General features: G+C 39.6%; 2 protein-coding genes across 8 annotated transcripts in view; one reads left to right on the top strand and one right to left on the bottom strand.

Annotated features, from left to right (window-relative positions):
- The first annotated feature begins 226 nt into the window (after positions 1 to 226).
- Positions 227 to 20,138, top strand: part of ncam1b (neural cell adhesion molecule 1b) — a 201,144-nt gene continuing 181,232 nt past the window's right edge. For all 5 annotated transcript variants that reach the window (XM_049466818.1, XM_049466816.1, XM_049466815.1 and 2 more), the window contains exon 1: positions 227 to 508. In XM_049466818.1, the coding sequence (XP_049322775.1) occupies positions 457 to 508 (52 nt within the window). In that variant the 5' untranslated portion in view covers positions 227 to 456. The remainder of the gene's footprint in view (positions 509 to 20,138) is intronic.
- Positions 12,193 to 14,926, bottom strand: LOC125782546 (uncharacterized). Of its 3 annotated transcripts, none has more exons than XM_049466829.1 (3): positions 13,110 to 14,926; positions 12,582 to 12,839; positions 12,193 to 12,533 (listed from the first exon to the last, which is right to left on the bottom strand). In XM_049466829.1, the coding sequence occupies exons 1-3, from the start codon at positions 13,410 to 13,412 to the stop codon at positions 12,288 to 12,290; spliced, it is 807 nt and encodes a 268-aa protein (XP_049322786.1). In that variant the 5' UTR covers positions 13,413 to 14,926; the 3' UTR covers positions 12,193 to 12,287. The 3 variants fall into 3 exon arrangements, with proteins under 3 accessions (XP_049322786.1, XP_049322787.1, XP_049322785.1); XM_049466830.1 differs by having other exon boundaries at positions 12,696 to 12,839; XM_049466828.1 differs by having other exon boundaries at positions 12,193 to 12,839.

The following is a 20,138-nucleotide window of genomic DNA, read 5'->3' as shown; positions in this document are numbered from 1 at the left end:
TGGCCACGCATTATTATTATTATTATTAATTAATTTATTTTTATTATGTTATTTTAGGGGCTCACAGTGAACTTGGCGCACTCGGTGGTGTAAGCTGTGTATATGGATGGACACAGCCTGAGGCTGGAGGCTGAGCTCAGCTGAGCGCACTATTTTTCCCCGCCGGGCGGATTAATCCGCGGCTTGGCGGTGCTGCGGCTGCATCGTGCGCGCGCGGTACGGGAGATGCTGCTATTTTAAACCGGACTCTCCTCCGCTCACAGTTCATCTGCCCGCATCTCCAGCAGAGCGACAACAACAACACGCACACATACATACAAAACACACACACACACACATATATATATACACACAAAACAACCCCGAAAACACGCGCTTTCAGACAAACTCCACACTGAGAGGAATTAACACTAATAACAGCCGCAGAGAAACGACCTGTTTTACCCGGTGAATGCGATGTTTCAGAGCAGGGAGATCCTCTGGGTGTTTATATTCCTCGGCAGCGCAGGTAAGACTCGGTTTAATCTCCTTTATGTTCAGACTCTGGTTATTAGATCCGGATTTAGCGCTGTTTTCTCTGATTCAGCGCTGATTTGGTTTAAACACGACCTGTAGCCTGGCTTCAGTCTGCTGGAGGTACAGTAGTATCAGGTGGGTCAGTGTTAGACCTGTGTGAACTCAGCTGGTCCGTTAGTTAATATAATAAATATATAGGGTTAATATATAAAATAATAGGGTTAATGTTAATCTCAGGGCGCTTCATTCACACTGAACCAGCTGGAGCTAATTGTTCCAATAACTTAACAATTCTATCCATACGTTAGATTATCACGATAACGATATTACAACTCATTATGTCAATATAACGTTAATATATCGCGATTCTGTAAGCAAAAAAGAAACTATTATTATTAGTAATATTTATTAAATCTGAATCAATGTTGGCAGAGTACTGTAAGCAATGATACTGTAAGCAAGGTGATATATTGTAAATATTTTAATAAAAAAAATTAAACTATTAAAACACACTCTATTATTATTTACTAAATCTGAATAAAAGTTTATTTTATTAATCCGACAGAGTACAACACTGCTATATCACAATATATTGCGATACTGTAAGCAAGGCGGTATATTTTAAATGTTTAAATAAAAAATATTATTTATTTATGTATTTATACAACAGGGTACAACACTCCTGTATAACAATATATATCACGATACTGTAAGCAAGTAGATATATTGTGATTTTTTTTTACATAAAAAGTCATATTATTAAAACACACACTATCAATATTATTTTTATCTATTAAATCTGAATAAAAGTTTATTTTATTTATCTGACAGAGTAAAATAGTCCTATATAACAATATAACGTATATCGCGATACTGTAATCAAGGTGATATATTGTGACTGTTCAATTGAAATTTTCGAAACATAAAACTGTTATACTCTTTAAAAAAACTATACTATAACAATATTATTATTATTATTTATAAAATCTGAATAAAATAACTTTGTTTCATTTTTCTGAGTAGCTATTTAAGAAAGTGGGCGGGGTTTAAACGCTACACTACACCCTGATAGCTCACAAAGAACGTTGAATAAACCTTTTTATTTATATTTATATTTTTTGTTGCATTAAGTTGCATCTTAATTGGTTAGTGTTGAGATTCTGACATTAAATCAACGTTTTCATTTAGGTTTTAAATGGTTAGGGCTCTGAATCTGTGCTCTGGCCTGTAAACTGGACTGTTTTGTTGGAGGTTTTGACAGCACATGGGTTTCCCATGGGGTCACTGTTGTAGGTGGACTGTGAGCTGATTGGATAGTGAGCTGGCTGTGTAGTTAACTTTAATTGGTAGATACAGCTTTATCAAATACATCTGATTATTTGTAACGATAACTGGGAGTCTATTTAACCTAGGTTAGTTATCTTAGTATTTAGCTAATAATATAGAAGCTATATGATATGGTAGTTAGAAGAAATAGTAGAAATGTGTAAAATAACTCTTAAATAGCATTAATTTGATATACACTGCCTATATCCACTCCTCTGTGAGCTAACCTAGTTAATTCAGTTACTACAGGGTGTAATTAGGGCGAGATTAGCTCGTGTTTCCCGGGCACTGCACGCACATGTCCAGCAGTATTTAGGTGACAGGCGTTAGTGGGGATGATTCGGAGATGAATCGATTCTTTTAAATGAATCGATTGAACCAGAGAGCCGTGTCTGAATTCGTTCTTTTTGTAGCAGATGTTTAATATTATAGCTAGCATTTCCAGGATAATCCACTAGCCTAGAACCTAATTTTAAGCTCATATTCACACCACAGCGTTTTTTTATTTAAAATACATAAAAATATGAGAATATATACATGCTTCTGTGTGTCAGTGTGTGCTGAATCACTGAATCGCTGAATCGACTCCATCCCTGTACACATAAGTACAAATGCAGTCAGATAGGCTCAAAGGCGCTGAAACGGTGTTCTGCTTAAATGTGCGACCCTGTCAAAACGTGCTACTCTTGTTTATATTTATTTTAATATTTTATGAGGTATATAAATACCAGAAAAAGCACAATATTTGGAAAAGTCTGAATTTGAATATCCATTGATGGAAAAAATTTAAGAATGCACAGAAAATAAGACTCTAACATTCTATTATAAAATCTATATAGCGAATAAATCCAATTACAAAAATATTTATCTTTTTTTTGTAATTTTGCCTTCCATTGGAAGCCTGTGTAATATTTTATATTTCATATTGACATATTGTTTTCATAAACATCCATCCCTAAACCATAAAAAAAATATTAAAAAGTGTTCTAAATTACGTTAATTAAATTAATAAAAATCCGCTGTTACTTTGCCTTAATGGCTCTAGTAGTACCACTGGTTTTCCAGTGTTTTTGCGGTGGGCGGGGCCAAGTTTTATAAACGTTTTTTTGGCTGATTCATGGTGTATTCTAGTGGACAACAGCGCTCAAATAATGTGTTTTTTTTAAACATTTTAAATTAAAGAAAATACAGGATCTTAAGGGTTAATGCGACCAAATAAAAATAAAAAGTAAAAAAAAATCATGAAATAAAAAAAAATGTGGGCACGCGCATGCGCAATAGGGGTAAGAAGCGCATATTGATGGGTAGCACCTCTCGACAGAACACCGGTGCAATCCTATATTGTTCAAGTGAATCGGTTCATTGAATCACTTTGAGCTTTCCGACACCGAGTTAGTGCACTTGCTGCGCGCAACAAACCGGGCCAATCAGAGGACAGAGCTGTTTGGGCGGGAATAGTCCGCTACGTGATTCTTAACGAAAAAATGACGTAGTTGAGCTTTTGTTTAGACACCTCTGCAGGTTATGGATTGTGGTGATGGGTGGTCCTGTCTGTGCTTTGTTTTTGTTTTTTTGCTCTGCTGAATGATTCCTCCACCTGCTTCACTGTTGAGATGATGCATAGTATTAAATATCGAGTATTAGATGTGGATCTGGAAAAAATTAGAGACCACTATACAATTATAAATATTACACACATGCTTCCAATGCAATGGAAATAAAAAAGCTGTTAAATATTTGAGTTAATTGGATTTGTTTGCTAGTCTTCTTTTCTGTGCATTACAGACAGAAACAAACATTCTCACATTGGTTTCCATCACTGGAGATAATTCAGGTCTGAAAGGGTTAAGAAGTAAAACAAAAAAAAACACCTGTTTTCTTAAAGCAATGGTTCACCCATAAATCAGATGTCCACAAGTGTCCATTCAAAGCCAGGCTGTAGGGGAAAGGCTTACAGGGGTAGTCAGAGACAAATAACAAACAACATACCTGAGTGAGCAGGTAAAAGGATCATACAAGGTAAATCCTAAAGGCAGAGGACAAGGCAAAAAGAAGTAGTCTAAATTCAAAAAAGTTCGGGAATGTTAAACAAACAGTAAAAAGGCAAGGCCAGAGAGTGGTCAAAAAACACAAAAAGGAGTCATAACAGGAAAGAACAATGAAAAGAAAAGGAAACAAGAGCATATTTATACAAGGCAGTCCAGGTGTGAGCAATCAGAAGCTTGGCGAGCGTGAGCGCCGTAATGTCACATGATCAGGGAAGTCCGGTGGGTGAGCATGTTGGGAAATAAAGTCTTTGTTGGGAAGTTCAGGCATCCTGAGCAGTCAGAGTGAGATCTACATTATACTAACTATTTTCTGTTTTTTTTATTTTTTATTTAAACATATTTAATGCACAATGGTGCATAAGACAGAATATAAAACTTTTAAAACATTTTTCTGCTTCCTAACGTGTGTTGAATGAAATTACGATCTAATTTGACTTCTTTTTCACCTCCCCTCTGCATCTCCACTGCCTTTATATTGTGTTTATTTAATTATTTCCGGGGTCTTCAGTCTGGATTGAGATAACATGGGAGGTGTTAAGTAGTCACATGCTCTTCTGCCCCAGGGCTATAAGGATGAGTCATCTCTGTGATGTAATCTCCCGATTTGCTGTTTAGCTCATTGTGTGTCTCTTAATTAGCTGTGGAAGAAGCAGCCCCTTTCGACTCCGGGCCTCGCGAGAAGAGAAATCTCGGTAAACAAGGCGTAGATTAAGGCGTCTCTGATTCTGAAATGCGGACAGATGTTATCCGCTTGTTATCTCGCACAGATTCCCTGTTGTTTTCTCCCTCTGAGGCTTCGCGACCTAGACATTTTATTCATTTTTCGCAGCACTCAGTATTTACATCGCGTACTACACTTCGCCCTGGAGTGAGTAGAGCGTTCTGACTGGGCTCGTAGACGGTTCGCTGTTGTTGTGCTCAGGGAATTCTAGTCACAGTTCAGCTGGGCAGATTTCTAAACGATGCAGGAGAAGCAGCCATGAGGGTCAAGGCTTCAGAAATCTTCCTCAAATAAGAGCAGTTTTTGATCCAGTAGCTGTGCTTTACAGCAGTAAGAACAGCTCTGCTTGCTTGAGTTAAGGTGGCGATGTAATAGAGTTGTAACAGGGCTGAGATCAGTTTGGAACATACTGTTGTTGCTCTAATCCTACTAGACCATATGGTCACTGTTTAAAGCTGACAGATAACTGTCAGATACCCAATATATATATATATATATATATATATATATATATACACAGTCTTTTACCGTACACCTTTCATTTTACAATAAACTGGACAATGAAACTGAAACACCTGTCATTTTAGTGTGGGAGGTTTCATCATGGCTAAATTTGAGCAGCCTGGTGGTCAATCCTTATTAATTGCACATTGCACCAGTAAGAGCAGTAAGAGTGTGAAGGTTCAATTAGCAGGGTAAGAGCTCAAAATTAGTTTTTTCTCAAAATATTGCAATGCACACAACATTATGGGTGACATACCAGAGTTCAAAATAGGACAAATTGTTGACCAAGACAGCAAGTCTTTGTGATGCATCAAGAGCCACGGTATCCAGGGTAATGTCAGCATACCACCAAGAAGGACCAACCACATCCAACAGGATTAACTGTGGACGCTGTAAGAGGAAACTGTCTGAAAGGGATGTACGGGTGCTTATCCAGATTGTATCCAAAATACATAAAACAACGGCTGATCAAATCACGCAGAATTCAATGTGCACCTCAACTCTCCTGTTTCCACCAGAACTGTCCGTCCAACCCCTGTAGAATGGATCATCCATTTGTCAAACCTACACTTAATGTAAACTCAATCAAAGCTATATGATCATTGGAATCAGTTATGTTTTTTTAACTGCACTGAGTTGTATTCACACAACATCACATATTTTTAAAGAACTGGCAATTAGAGCTGCAACGAAGGATTTTGGTAGTCGACTAATCTGATGATTAATTTTTCAATTAGTTGATTAGTCAACGATTATTTATGCCATGTCCTATATCTCTAAAAACAATAGAAACAGCTGCACATGAGATTTAAATTTAATTTAAATGTCTAGATGTTGTTTAAACATGTAAATAGCTCATATTTAGTGAGTAAATATGTAATCTTGTGTTGTGTTTGAGCACTTTTGGAGATTAAGTTGAGTGTAAACTAGGGTTAGGCAATATTATATCGTATACAATATATCGTGACACAGAAATATCATGATATTAAAAATCCATATCGTGATAATAGGGCTGTTCTGTCTTAAAAGTACTCTATTATTTACTGTGAAGCTTTAGGTGTATTTATTTTATAACTGTTTTAGTTTGCAGTTTATATGCATGCACTAAATATTCTGCAATATTATTTGCTGCATTATATTATTTTATGCTATTATTTATTTTGCCACATTATGATTATTCTGTTATACTATTATACTATATTCCTGAAATGAATGAATTATTTTAGTTTTCCTATATCGGCAAGTATATCGTTATCGCAAAAATACCATGAAATATCGTGATAATATTTTAGAGCCATATCGCCCACCCCTAGTGTAAACTATCTCCCACTGCGCTTCTGTCCCCAGCACTTTGTAATGTAATTTGGTACTGTTACAAATTAACGATTTATCGACAATGGAATTTGTAGTAAAAAAAAAACAACAAAAAAAAACGACAATGTCGATTATATCGACTAATCGTTGCAGCCCTACTGGCAATATTGACAGCATAATATTGTATCTCCAAGCCAACATATTGTGACAACTAAGAACACAGACTAAAGGTAACTTGCTCTTATAGCCTACAACACAGAGGCAACACCAATGCAGGCCTATGATAACACAAAGTTAGTAACTAAGGTAGAGGCCACACCCAATATGCAAATATATGGTGCCAGGAGCCTATGAGAAAGCTGTATGAACCAACACTGTAGAATGAGCTAAACGTTGGTTGAAATCACATTTTTTTTATTGGCTCAATATTTTCAGGTTAAAGTTCTCTCTGAACTCATTTTATTGAATTTCACTGGCCGATAATTTATTCAATAATATTGATAATATTGATTCCACTGACTAAAACACAAAATCTCTTTTTGGAGTGTATGAAACATTCATCTGTGTGTCCGTTCCCTCCTTGTCAGGGTCACTGTAGGTCCAGAGCCTTTTCCTTTGAAATATTGGTTGCATTGGATCACTCAGAACCAGTTAAATGAAAATGAAAGCCAGAGTGGAATAGTATATTGCTGGGAATCATAAAAACGACTGAATAGAATAGGCATTTTTATTGAACGATTTGTTCCTACGCAGACAGACACTACTGCCACAAGACATCAAATCTCTCTACCAATAAAACACAATCGTTTAATAAGCATTGATTTTCACATGTTCAATCTTTGAAAAACACCCATAAAATGAGTCAGTGTCAATGGCACAGTGTACCTAAAATCTTGTTTTCTTATTTCAATACTTACAGTACTGAAACCAGTTTAAGGGCATTTTCACACCTGTATTTTTTAGTTTTCTATGGTCCGGATTAGTTGTTGAGTTTGTTTATTTGTAGCATTTTCTCTCTCTGTTTTGGTTTGTTTTCACACAGGCATAAACCTAAACGCACCAAAATGCGCACCAATAAACCACTCGAGCACATCGTCTCCTTTGATTGGTCAGAGCTGTCTGGCGTGGGAGTAAGAAAGTAAATATAGCGAGAAGATTCTGTGTATGCTTTAACACAGAACACTGAAAATTTGGCCGATGTACACATAATAAACAGAGTTGCATATTTGCCAATAGTAAACTCTGCACATGCTGCACATGTAAAAATCATGGAGCAGCAGAGACAGCGTTTGTTTATAGCTGTGGTAATTTGCACTGGCTAATCTGGCTAATATATCAGATTTCACTGTGCCTTACATGCAGTTTAGCTCAAATAAAATATAAGTATATTTGTATAGCTGGGTTGGATTGAGATCTGGACCGATCCTGAGGAAAACATTAAGAGAGCACTTCAGTTTCTGAATCAGTTTCTCTGATTTTGCTATTTATAGGTTCATGTTTGAGTAAAATGAATTTTGGAATTTTATTCTATTTATTAAACTACAGACAACATTTCTCCTAAATTCCAAATAAAAATATTGTCATTTAGAGCATTTATTTACAGAAAATTAGAAATGGCTGAAATAACAAATAAAAAAGATGCAGAACTTTCAGACCTCAAATAATGCAAAGAAAACAAGTTCAAATTCATAAAGTTTAGAAAAGAGTTCAGAAATCAATATTTTGTGGAATAACCCTGGTGTTTTTAATCACATTTAATCAGTTTACATGCATCTTGGCATCATGTTCTCCTCCACCAGTCTTACACACTGCTTTTGGATAACTTTATGCCACTCAGTTTGGTGGTTTGATGGCTTGTGATCATCCATCTTCCTCTTGATTATATTCCAGAGGTTTTTAATTTGGTAAAATCAAGAAAACTTATCATTTTTAAGTGCTCTCTTATTTTTTTTTTCCAGAGCTGTATTTGCAACATAATTAGACTATTTTCTTTATTAATTAACTGAGAATGTAATGTTGAGATTTCTAATCTAATTTCTCCCTGCTTATCCTGAGCTTCACCAGCCCTGCAAAGCTGTAAGAATAATAATGTATTTTCAGTGAGTGTTCAGCAAGAGTTCACTTCCTCTGTTTGCTGTTTGCACATTAATTCTCAGAGGACACTAAAACAATTCCTCAGAGATGCTGTTGCTAATGACTCGGTGTGCTGTGGTTACTACTGGAGACGTTTTGCCATTTGCCATGGCATTTCGACAAGTCAACAATAATTCAATCGATCCAACTGTGTACTATTAGTATTCATACAATACTTATTCCTGGTGAGCCTGGAATATAGAAATTCATTGGGAAACGGGACTATATAGTAGGGGTGGGCGATATGGCTCTAAATAATATCACGATATTTTAGGGTATTTTTGCGATAACGATATATTGATATTGATGATATAGGAAAATTTAAATAATTCATTCATTTCAGGAATATAGTAAAATAGTATAACAGTATAATCATAATGTGGCAAAATAAATAATATAGCATAAAATAATATAATGCAGCAAATAATATTGCAGAATATTTAGTTCATGCATATAAACTGCAAACTAAAACAGTTATAAAATAAATACACCTAAAGCTTCACAGCCCTATTATCACGATATGGATTTTTAATATCATGATATTTCTGTGTCACGATATATTGTATACGATATAATATTGCCCACCCCTACTATATAGTAGTAGTACATGTTTTATAACTGGTTCTATAAATAAGATCTGGTTTCTAGCTTCTTTTCACAGTGTATCCTGTGAGCTGAACGGGTGTTTGCTTTGCTGACCCTCGAGACTCTAAGTGGATTAATTGCATGATTGATTACTCCTATCTGATATCTTTTAAATTCAGTCCGTACTCATGGGGCTGAAGGCTAAACTCGGCTCATCGGCCCGCGAGAAGCCAACCTGTTAGCAGATATATGACTGTAGTAATTGGTAAATCCATTAATTCTCTTGCAGATTAACAGGTGTTGGAACACAAGCATAATTTAAAGAGCTTGCATCCGGCACGCTGTTCTTGTTTTAATGTCAGCTGCTTATGGCATTTGTTTAATTGTACTCACCCAGTGCCAGGCCTGAAGCAATAATTACGATTAAAACATCATATGATGTATGAAAATGACCTGAAAAATTATTGCTGAACTCAGTATTACCCTTTTACCCATTACTCTTTACATATTGGAGAGCATATTAAAGTAAAAAGGCCAGTATTTGGACTTGTTTAATTAGGATTTTTTTCCATGCATTATAATCCAAATGTCTAAATATATTTATAGTAAAAAGCAGATTATTGCTGTTTAAAAGTGTACAGTTACTCTGTGTAGTGAAATTGCTACAGTAGTCCAGTTTCGAAACACCACAGAGAGTTGTCTGCCCCGCCCAACCCCTTACCTAGACACGAAGCTCACTCGGGTTGCCAAGTTGAGGAGGCTAAATCTACACAATCCAGTGCAAGACGAGTCCAGTAACTTCTACAATGGCAAGCAAGGACAAGCCATACTTTGCAAGTTAATCAGCTAATAAATACACACATTAGAAACGGGCTCATGTGAACCTTATACATAGTTAGCTAAGATAAGCTAGCTTTATGCACTAGCTGCTAGCTGCGTTAGCCTAAACCAAGCATGTTATACAGGAAGAATCACACTGTTCCAAAAATACACACCCTAGAGTTGGAGTTACTACTTTACAGGTCCTCATAATATACTGTTCAGTTTAGCAGATCACATATACATCTATATGTATCCTAACATTTTATCTTGTTGCAGCCTGATCTAGATCTCAGTTATGTCAAGTAAAGCCAGTGAGGTACTGCTGGTAGGAGAGGCAGAGAAACTTTACAGCTCACTGCCAATATTTACTCTTGTTTTGTTCCTTCTTTGGTTATTGATCTTTTTCTGAGACAAGCTGAGACTTTTTAGACAGTGTAGCAGCCAAGGTTTCAGCTGAACCAGCCTGCTTGTTAGCTTCCATGCTGCAGCACCGCTCGCTCGCTGTTGTGTATTGGTCACCTCGGGGGTGGAGTTAGTAGTTAGTGTTGAGGAATGAGCAGCAAGTGGAGCAGATAACTCTCTGTGGTGTTTTGAAATTGGACTGCTGTGCACTGTAAGCCCGGATAAGTTGAATTTACTTAAAAAAGTTAAGCAATGGGTAATGAAAACTTAAGTTAGCATAACTTAGAACATCAAGTTATTAGAACTAAAGGGGAAGTTGATTTACCATTTTTCTTATTTTTGTTATACTGTAAGACAGGAAACATTGAGTTTACTTAACTTTTTTTAAGGCAGCTAGTTTGCTTAAATTTTTCTTAAGTAATTGGAAAATTGGGAAAACTTGAGTTAGCATAAATTAGGTCAACATCGATCAACATCGCGCATGCGCCGCGCAGTGGCAGCAAGTCCAAACAGCTCGTATTTTCTTTGCGTATATTTGTGTATGTGTTTACTTTGTTTTTGTTTGGAGTAGGTTATACTCTGAGTATGTGCCTGTATAAGTACACTAGAGCGGAGCTTCTACAGTTACGACTTAAATCGAGTGGGATTAAACACCCTATACCGCCTGAACTTAGGAAACCTTTCCGTGGTTGCCGTGCTGGGGCGAAGCTAAAGGCTAGGAGATGGAGATATAAGCCGTTCCTACCATCCATTATAATGGGTAATGTCAACTCTCTTGCTAATAAATGTGAAGAGCTGGAAGGGCTGATGAAGAATGACAGGACTTACCGAGAGGGCAGTTTATATTTCCTCACGGAATCATGGCTAAATAACGACATCCCGGACTCTGCTGTTAGCATCACCGGCTTCACCATGGTACGTGCTGATAGAAATCCGGAATTGTGTGGGAAAACTAGAGGTGGGGGTCTCGTTCTGCTTGTGAATGAGAAGTGGTGTAATTCCGGACATATTACTGTGAAAGAGAGGGTATGTCATCGCGAAGTAGAGCTTTTAGTAGTTGGTTTGAGACCCTATTATGTGCCGAGGGAGTTCTCCCACATCGTCGCCATTATTGTTTACATCCCGCCGGGCGCTCAGCCTACGTACGCGTGTGACGTCATTCAGGAGGCAGTGGCGAATGTACAGTCCGCCCACCCTGATTCCTGTATTATTATATCGGGTGATTTTAATCATGTGGACATGAGCACTCATTTAGGGGGATTCACACAGTATGTCATCTGCCCCACCAGATATAACAACACGTTAGATCTGTGTTTTATCAATGTTAAAGATGCCTATAAAGCACTGGCTATGCCACCTTTGGGTAAATCAGACCACAATATGATTTATCTTAAGCCACATTATAAACCTTGTGTAATGAGACTACCTCCCACCTGTCGATCTTTCCGTAAATGGACTCCTGAGGTCTTCGAAGCTCTACAGGATTGTTTTGAATCAACTGACTGGGACACACTTATTGTCTCACAAGAGGCTGATAATGACATAGATGGGATAGTGGACCGTGTTACTGATTATGTGAACTTCTGTACTGATGTGGTGGTACCCATGAGAACAGTCCACTCTTTTGCAAACAATAAGCCATGGATCACTAGCAACATTAAGAGCCTCCTGAATCTAAAAAAAGAGGCATTCAAATCTGGGGACCGTGAGAGGGTTAGGAGTGTGCAACATGAGTTGAGGAAGAGTTTAAGGGCGGCCAGAAGAGACTTTGGAAGGGGTCTGCAATGGAATATGCGGGGTAACAGTACAAGGGAGGTGTGGAAGGTGTGGAAGGGTATGAAGACCATTACTGGCTACAAAAGTAAAGTTAGCGAGACAGTGGGCGATGTGGACAAGGCCAATGAATTTAACCACTTTTATAGTAGGTTCAGTTCAGCCAGTGGGCCCCTCACCTCCTCTGCTGGAACCACCTGCTCTGCTCCATCCAGCAGCTGTACCACCTCCTCTGCTGTGACCACCTGCTCTGCTCCACCCGGCAGCTGTACCACCTCCTCTGCCGTGACCACCTGCTCTGCTCCACCCGGCAGCTGTACCACCTCCTCTGCTGGGACCACCTGCTCTGCTCCACCCAGCAGCTGTACCACCTCCTCTGCTGGGACCACCTGCTCTGCTCCACCCGGCAGCTGTACCACCTCCTCTGCTGGGACCACCTGCTCTGCTGTGACCACCTGCGCTGCTCCACCCGGCAGCTGTACCACCTCCTCTGCTGTGACCACCTGCTCTGCTCCACCCGGCAGCTGTACCACCTCCTCTGCTGGGACCACCTGCTCTGCTCCACCCAGCAGCTGTACCACCTCCTCTGCTGGGACCACCTGCTCTGCTCCACTCGGCAGCTGTACCATCTCCTCTGCTGGGACCACCTGCTCTGCTCCACCCGGCAGCTGTACCATCTCCTCTGCTGGGACCACCTGCTCTGCTCCATCCGGCAGCTGTACCACCTCCTCTGCTGTGACCACCTGCTCTGCTCCACCCGGCAGCTGTACCATCTCCTCTGCTGGGACTACCTGCTCTGCTCCACCCGGCAAGTGTACCACCTCCTCTGCTCCACCCGGCAGCTGTACCACCTCCTCTGCTGGGACCACCTGCTCTGCTCCATCCGGCAGCTGTACCACCCCCTCTGCTGGGACCACCTGCTCTGCTCCACCCGGCAGCTGTACCACCTCCTCTGCTGGGATCACCTGCTCTGCTCCACCCGGCAGCTGTACCATCTCCTCTGCTGGGACCACCTGCTCTGCTCCATCCGGCAGCTGTACCACCTCCTCTGCTGTGACCACCTGCTCTGCTCCACCCGGCAGCTGTACCACCTCCTCTGCTGTGACCACCTGCTCTGCTCCACCCGGCAGCTGTACCACCTCCTCTGTGGGGACCACTTGCTCTACTCCATCCGGCAGTTGTACCACCCCCTCTGCTGTGACCACCTGCACTGCTCCACCCGGCAGCTGTTCCAGATGTACTGCTGTGACCCCACATAGCTTTTCCATAGATGAGGTTTATGCTGAACTACGTAGGCTGCGTCCAGGGAAAGCTGCGGGTCCTGATGGCGTATCGCCTCGGCTTCTAAGAGAATGTGCATCAGGACTGGCGATGCCTCTACAATCAATTTTCAACCTGAGTCTGCGCACAGGACAAGTGCCTGTCCAGTGGAAAACATCATGCCTCGTGCCGGTCCCTAAAGTAGGGAGGCCGGTAGGGGTGAAGGACCACAGACCAGTGGCCCTGACTTCAGTGATCATGAAGACATTGGAGAGGCTTTTGCTGCGGGTTCTCAAGCCTCAGGTGCAGCAGGCTGTGGACCCCTTACAGTTTGCATATCAGGAGAACATGGGTGTGGAGGATGCAGTAATATATATGACCCACAAGATACTTTCGTTTCTGGACGGGACAGGGGGATACACAAGGATCATGTTTTTTGATTTTACAAGTGCCTTTAACACTATCAGGCCGCAGTTTCTGAGGGAACAGCTGGAGATGATAGGTGTGGATGCTATGTTAGTCACATGGATTTACAGCTATCTCACAGAGCGTCCGCAGTATGTCAGTTTGGGTGGTTGCAGGTCTGAGACGGTGGTAACCAACATTGGGGCTCCTCAGGGTACAGTATTGTCACCATTTCTCTTCACTCTTTACACTGCTGATTTTAAACATATGTCTGAACTTTGCCACATTCAGAAATATTCAGACGACACAGCTGTGGTGGCATGTATAAGAGGTGGGGATGAAAGAGAGTACAGAGATCTTGTTGCTGCCTTTACAGCCTGGAGTAGAAGAAAAGGTCTTCTCCTCAATGCACTGAAGACCAAGGAGATGATCGTGGATTTCCAGAGACTGAAACATTCCCATCAGCCTGTTATCATCGATGGACAGATCATTGAGAATGTTCAGTCATATAAGTATCTCGGAGTCCACCTGGACAACAAACTGGACTGGTCAGTGCAGACGAGTGCAGCATATAAAAAAGGACAGAGCAGGCTTTACTTCCTCAGGAAGCTTAAATCATTTGATGTGTGTAAAGAGTTTCTGCACACATTCTATCATTCGGTTGTGTCGAGTGCTGTCTTCTTTGGTGTTGCCTGCTGGGGAAGCAGCATTACTGTTAGGGACAGGAACAGACTGGATAAGCTTGTAAGGAAGTGTGTGTCAGTTATGGGCGGGAAAGTGGACTCTGTGGGTCAGTTAGTGGAGAAGAGGATGAGGTGTTTAATGGAGGGTATCCTCAGTAATAGCAGTCACCCTCTGCATGGGATCCTGGCAGCTCAGAGGAGCAGGCGCAGTGATAGACTCCTCTCTCTCTGCTGTAGGACTGAGAGGTTCCGCAGGTCATTTGTTCCTGCTGGAATTAGACTACTTAACACCTGATGTGTGTACTTAATAAGCACCATTTAGCACTTTTTTTTTTTTTTTTTTTTTTTTTTTTTTTTTTTTTGTACCTGGGTGTGGACTCTGTCGTGTATGTTTTTTGTGTGTTTTTTTTTTTTTTTTTTTTTTTTTTTTTTTGTGTGTGCTGTTGGACAAATGAATTTCCCCATTGGGGATTAATAAAGTATCTATCTATCTATCTATCTATTAAAACATCAAGTTATTACAACTAAAGGGGAAGTTGATTTATTTGTAAGGTAGCCGAGAGGGAATCAGTATGATCACACTGATGGTGAGTGTTAGTCAGAAACTGTTGGACACACCCAGTATGCAAATAGATTGTGACAGAAGTCAATGGAAAAGAAGCTTCCAATGGAAACAGACTAAACTCAGTTAATATTAGTTGGTTCAACTCAAAGATCTAAGTTTGACTAGTACAGTATATATGCCCACAAATTTTAACTTACTCAAAATAGTTGAGTATAGTATAGAAATATCCAATTTTATGTAAAACAGACTTAAATAATTTGAGTTTAAACATAGTATGGGTTTCCAGTATAGCTGTTTCACACACTCACTTTTTTATTTTCTACTGAATGCTCCTTTAAATACACATATTTGGCTGACAAGTGCTCATTTTAGACACTCCAGTTGTGTAACAGCAAAGTGTGAAGTTTAGTGCATAATCACAAATATGAGAAAATGAGGAAAACCACTTTACAGACCTCTTAACAAGGATTGTTGGCCTTAGATAGATGGATGAATGGATTTTAAGACGTTAAAATCTCACTGTGAGTTTTTTTTTTATCCCTCTCTGTTGGAAACAGTGGTGATTGAATTGTGTGATTTGTCTTGACGTGTGAGGGTGTAGAGGCTGTGTGCTGATACACATGTCCCTCTGACAGTGCGTGACCTGACCGAGAGGAGTGAAAGACACGTGAATCGGCCGCCTCTGGGGGCCGGCGCTGTGTTTCTACGAGACGTCCTGCTTTACAAAGCGGGTCTCGGGGGTATATCTCTTCTGCGTGGTCTAACCTTTGACGCTGAGAGCAGATGGCACGTTCCATGCTACAGGAAATGTAGTGCCTTTAGGAAAGAATAGGATAGTGTTGTAGTTAAGGAGCGTACATGCTGAACATATAATATCTTCTGTCTGCGGTCCATTCAGAATTTTTTGACCACTTCCTTGTTTTATTAGGGGTGGGTGATATGGCCCTAAAAAAATATCACGATATTTATTGGTATTTTTGCGATAACGATATTTTGGCAAAATACTGAATTTAAAACATGATTTCAAGAATACACTACTGCAACAAAATGAAAATTAAATTGTATTAATGCATAAGATATGATATCTGGCACACCCCTAACTGAGATATTAAAAAATACAAGATTTTTTTCAGATTTGTAACAAAAGTTAAAATATTTAGCTAGTTTTGTAAAGGAAGCCATGTTAAATTTGTTGGCGTATCTCGTTTTAAGGTCTATTGTTTAAATTCTTCAGCTGTTTTTCTGATAATAAAGTCTGATTTCATATATTGTCTATATATTTTGTGGGACAAAATACATCCAACAGTAATCAAAGCCTTAATTTAACGCCTTATATTTAATTCTTAAGCCTAGTCGTGCAAAAAAATAAAAAAACATCTCTGCTAAGCCTAATATATTCATTCTAAAAACTGGGGTGTCGGGCCGCTTTTTGTGGGATTTCTTCTTCTGGCCACTTCACGTGTCTTTACGTACTTACGTCACATGTACAGCCTCTAAAAGAGGATCCGGCTCATTTTTACTGAGTGCGAGTGGCTGGTGGAGCATTGGGGACTTCAGAAGAGGAAACTCAGAGCTCTGTAGGTACTCTATTCACTCATAGTAAAACCAAAGAAACAAAGGAGTGAAACTTCTGACTGAGCTCTCTCTTTCTATCTCTCTCCCTCTCTTTCTCTTTCTTTGTCTTTTTTCAGAGTTTTGAAACTAATCCTAAAAAAACATTAAGGTCCTAAACATTATCAAAGCTTTGTGTATTTCTTGGTCCTAGTCTCTACAAACTAGCTATGGATATTTCGAAGCACTGTTGTGAGTCACTCTGATCGTATAAGGGCGTCTGCTAAATACCATAAATGTAAATGTAATAATAATAAAAAGTATAGAAAGAAACAGAAAGACTACTGTCTGCATATGATTAGCGGAGCTGTAGAAAAAGTAGGTGGTCATAATATTCTCTACTGGACTCTGTGTGTTACTCTTGTAATACTCTTGTTGCGTGTGTTTTGTCAGTTATCATGGGTTTTGCTATGAATATGAATAAAGCACGCTACTCAAACTCTGTTTGGGTACACATTTATATTTCTGAACTAAAACAGAGATTATTCTGTTTGTAGTGTTGCCCAGTCAGATTTCAAAGCTAAGAAGGTGCATTAATGCTGGCAGCACAACTGCCCAACCGCGGGCAACTTTTACCTTTGTTGACCAGCAGCAGTCAGTAACTTTGTCATTACCCTGAAGGCTCACTTTAAAGTGCTGCTGCTAAAGCAGTGTGTTCTCCTGCCCAGTGCTTCTCTACTGCAGGGGGGAGAAAACTCCCAGCATTAGCATGACAAAGAGCTCAGTCTTTAGGCCTAACAGTGCCTGGCTGTGTTCGCTACGTCTGCAGCAGTGCGGTATGGTATGTTATCACTGTGACAGTGAGACTCACGGACAGGAGAGCTAATGTAGGGAATGATCCTAAATTAAACATATTTTTCTCACTATAAGCCACACTTAAAATACTTTCATTATCCTAAAAATCATCAGTGTGTCTTATAATGTATGAATTCAATGTATGAATTTTACTAGTCAGGTATTATGGAGCAGTAAAGCCACTCCACTAAAGTACAGTGTTATACAGGAGTTTCAGTGAAGTTCTTCCAGCACTAAGGCTGGGTTCAGCAGCATTAGCATTAGCTGCTAACTGCAGCACTAGCTCTTTCACCGTTCAGAGGTGAGTATATTGGACTGTAGTCTGCGTGTTTACCGTGTTCAAACAAGCTACAGTACATGGGATAAAAACCACTAGCTGATAGCGCTCTGGGTTACCAGAACACTCAGGGTTTCTCAGTGTAGCACTATCAGGTTGCATTTACTAGCGCTAAGTGCTTGCTAACCATGGTCAGCACTCACCCTTAGACAAAATACTGGAAATCTTAGCTTACTGTAAATAAACAGAATCACTTTACTCACCCAAATAAACAGTTTTCAGGAGGACAATCTGTATAGATTAACATCCAGCACTCGTTTGAAAAGTTTTTTTAAAAGAATTACAGTTATGTTTACTTAGGCACCCCCCCAGCGTCAAAGCCTGCTGAATTAGAAGGGAAACATTGCAACACCCTTGTTCTGTCACGGCCTCGCTCTGTTCCCCTGTGTTTCTCCTGTAATTTTCCGTCACGTGTGTCTAATTTGTAGCCCCGCCCCTTCCCCAGGTGTTCAGTGTTTCATGTTCCTATATATAGTACACTTTAGTCCATGTTTATCCGTCGGTCTTTGCACGTTGGTTATTGCTCTTTCTATGTTCTTGTATTTACACGCTCTTGTTTATTTCTAGTTTGTTGTTAGTCACGTTATTTCTTTGTTTTGTACATACTCACGTATTTGTCCCTGTATATATCCCTAGCCCTGTTTTGTTATTATCTGTTTAGCTTAGCTCTCTGTTGGTCTTCCCTGTTTGTTTATGTACATATATATATATATATATATATATATATATATATATATATATTTGTTATTTGTTTATTTGTTATTTATTAAAGTCTGTCTTACCCGCGTATAAATCCGCCTCCCGTCTGCTCCCGTTCGTTACATGTTCACTTCAATGCAGTCTTATTAGTTTCTCCAAATCTCATAATCTGGTGCGCCTTATAGTTTTTGTTATAAAATTTGGAGTAGAATCTTTTCATTTTTATCATGAATTCATTAGGATGTGATTTGTATAAAACTTATGACCATAATTTATTTTATCATAATCAGTTTTGTTACCTTTCAAGAACTGCACATTTCATTATGAAGAGCATAATTAGTCCTGTTTAATTGGATGGAGTGCAGCAGATTCAGAATAAAACCTGGCTGCTGTAAATATATAATGTAATATTAAAATGTTCCTCTGTGATTTTATTCCCGTGCAGAACGGCCATGTACGTATATTTCTCAGACGTCCTCTGAGAAAATTACAGGATGAATTATCTACTGTTTTTCTCTGAACTCTGTAGTCCTCTGGTAATTTTAGTCCTGTCCAAACGCACATCTCTGAGTTTCGCCTCCTCGCGTTTAATAAAATAGCTATTTGTCCACTGCCGCGCACCATAATTACACTTTGGGTGCTTGGGCGTTTCCACAGAGATCCATGTAAAAAAACACAACAGTGAGTGGAAATGGAGGAGCTACTGAACGTGATGTCATGTGACCGAGAAAGCCTAAAAAAAACTCACTGGTCCTCCTGTTTTTTCAATTGCAGTCCGGATGAAGGAGATTTATCACTGAGTAGAAGAGTGAAATATTTTTCACAGGCGTCCCCCTGAGAAACTAATCCCTTCCGGATAGGGCTTTTGTGAAACTCTTTTCTGTATGAAGAGTAAAAGGGTTCTCCTGTAGAATATGAGAAAGACACTCACATTTGCTCCTTGAGAAAAAAAATTAGAGCAGCGTTTTGATTTAGGAGCAGCGTTGCGAGAGCAGTGTTGACCCGTGTAACCCAACACCTTTATTCTGCTTCATTTAAATTTCACAGGTGTTTTATGGAGATTCCAATAGAAACTGAAAGCTAATATGTTTGACAGGGCTTGACGAGAAATTGATCCAGATTGGCTCATTTAACATGTCACAAAACAGGCATAGTAGTGCTGTCTCAGGGATTAGTTTGACCTACTAATTAAAGATTAATCTGTGCTGTCTTTGCTGTGGTCTCTCGGCACTGAATGTCAACACACAAACTCAGATCAGCTGTGTATCTGAAGCAGATTCTGCAGCCAAAACCACATCATTGAATTAAATCCAAATATGTAGATTTTACATGGTGATTGGCATAAAGAATAAATTTTTATTCTATTTTCTCCCCAAAGGCCAATTACTCAACCCACTTATTAGGACTCCCCCTATCACTAGTAATGCCCCAACACATAAGGAGGATGAAGACTAGCACACACCTCATTTGATACATGTGAAGTCAGTTTCCGCCTCTTTTTGCAGCATTGCCGAGTAGCATCACAGCACTAACGCTCGGAGGAAAGCGCAGCGACTCGGTTCTTATACATGAGCTCACAGACGCAGCCTTGTGCTGATCCACATCACCCAATGTGAGTGCATTCTAGCAATTGGAGTCT

The sequence above is a fragment of the Astyanax mexicanus genome, chromosome 18, assembly GCF_023375975.1.
Source record: "Astyanax mexicanus isolate ESR-SI-001 chromosome 18, AstMex3_surface, whole genome shotgun sequence".
In the NCBI taxonomy this organism is placed as follows: domain Eukaryota; kingdom Metazoa; phylum Chordata; class Actinopteri; order Characiformes; family Acestrorhamphidae; genus Astyanax; species Astyanax mexicanus.
This window is presented reverse-complemented; position numbering and strand designations above follow the sequence as displayed.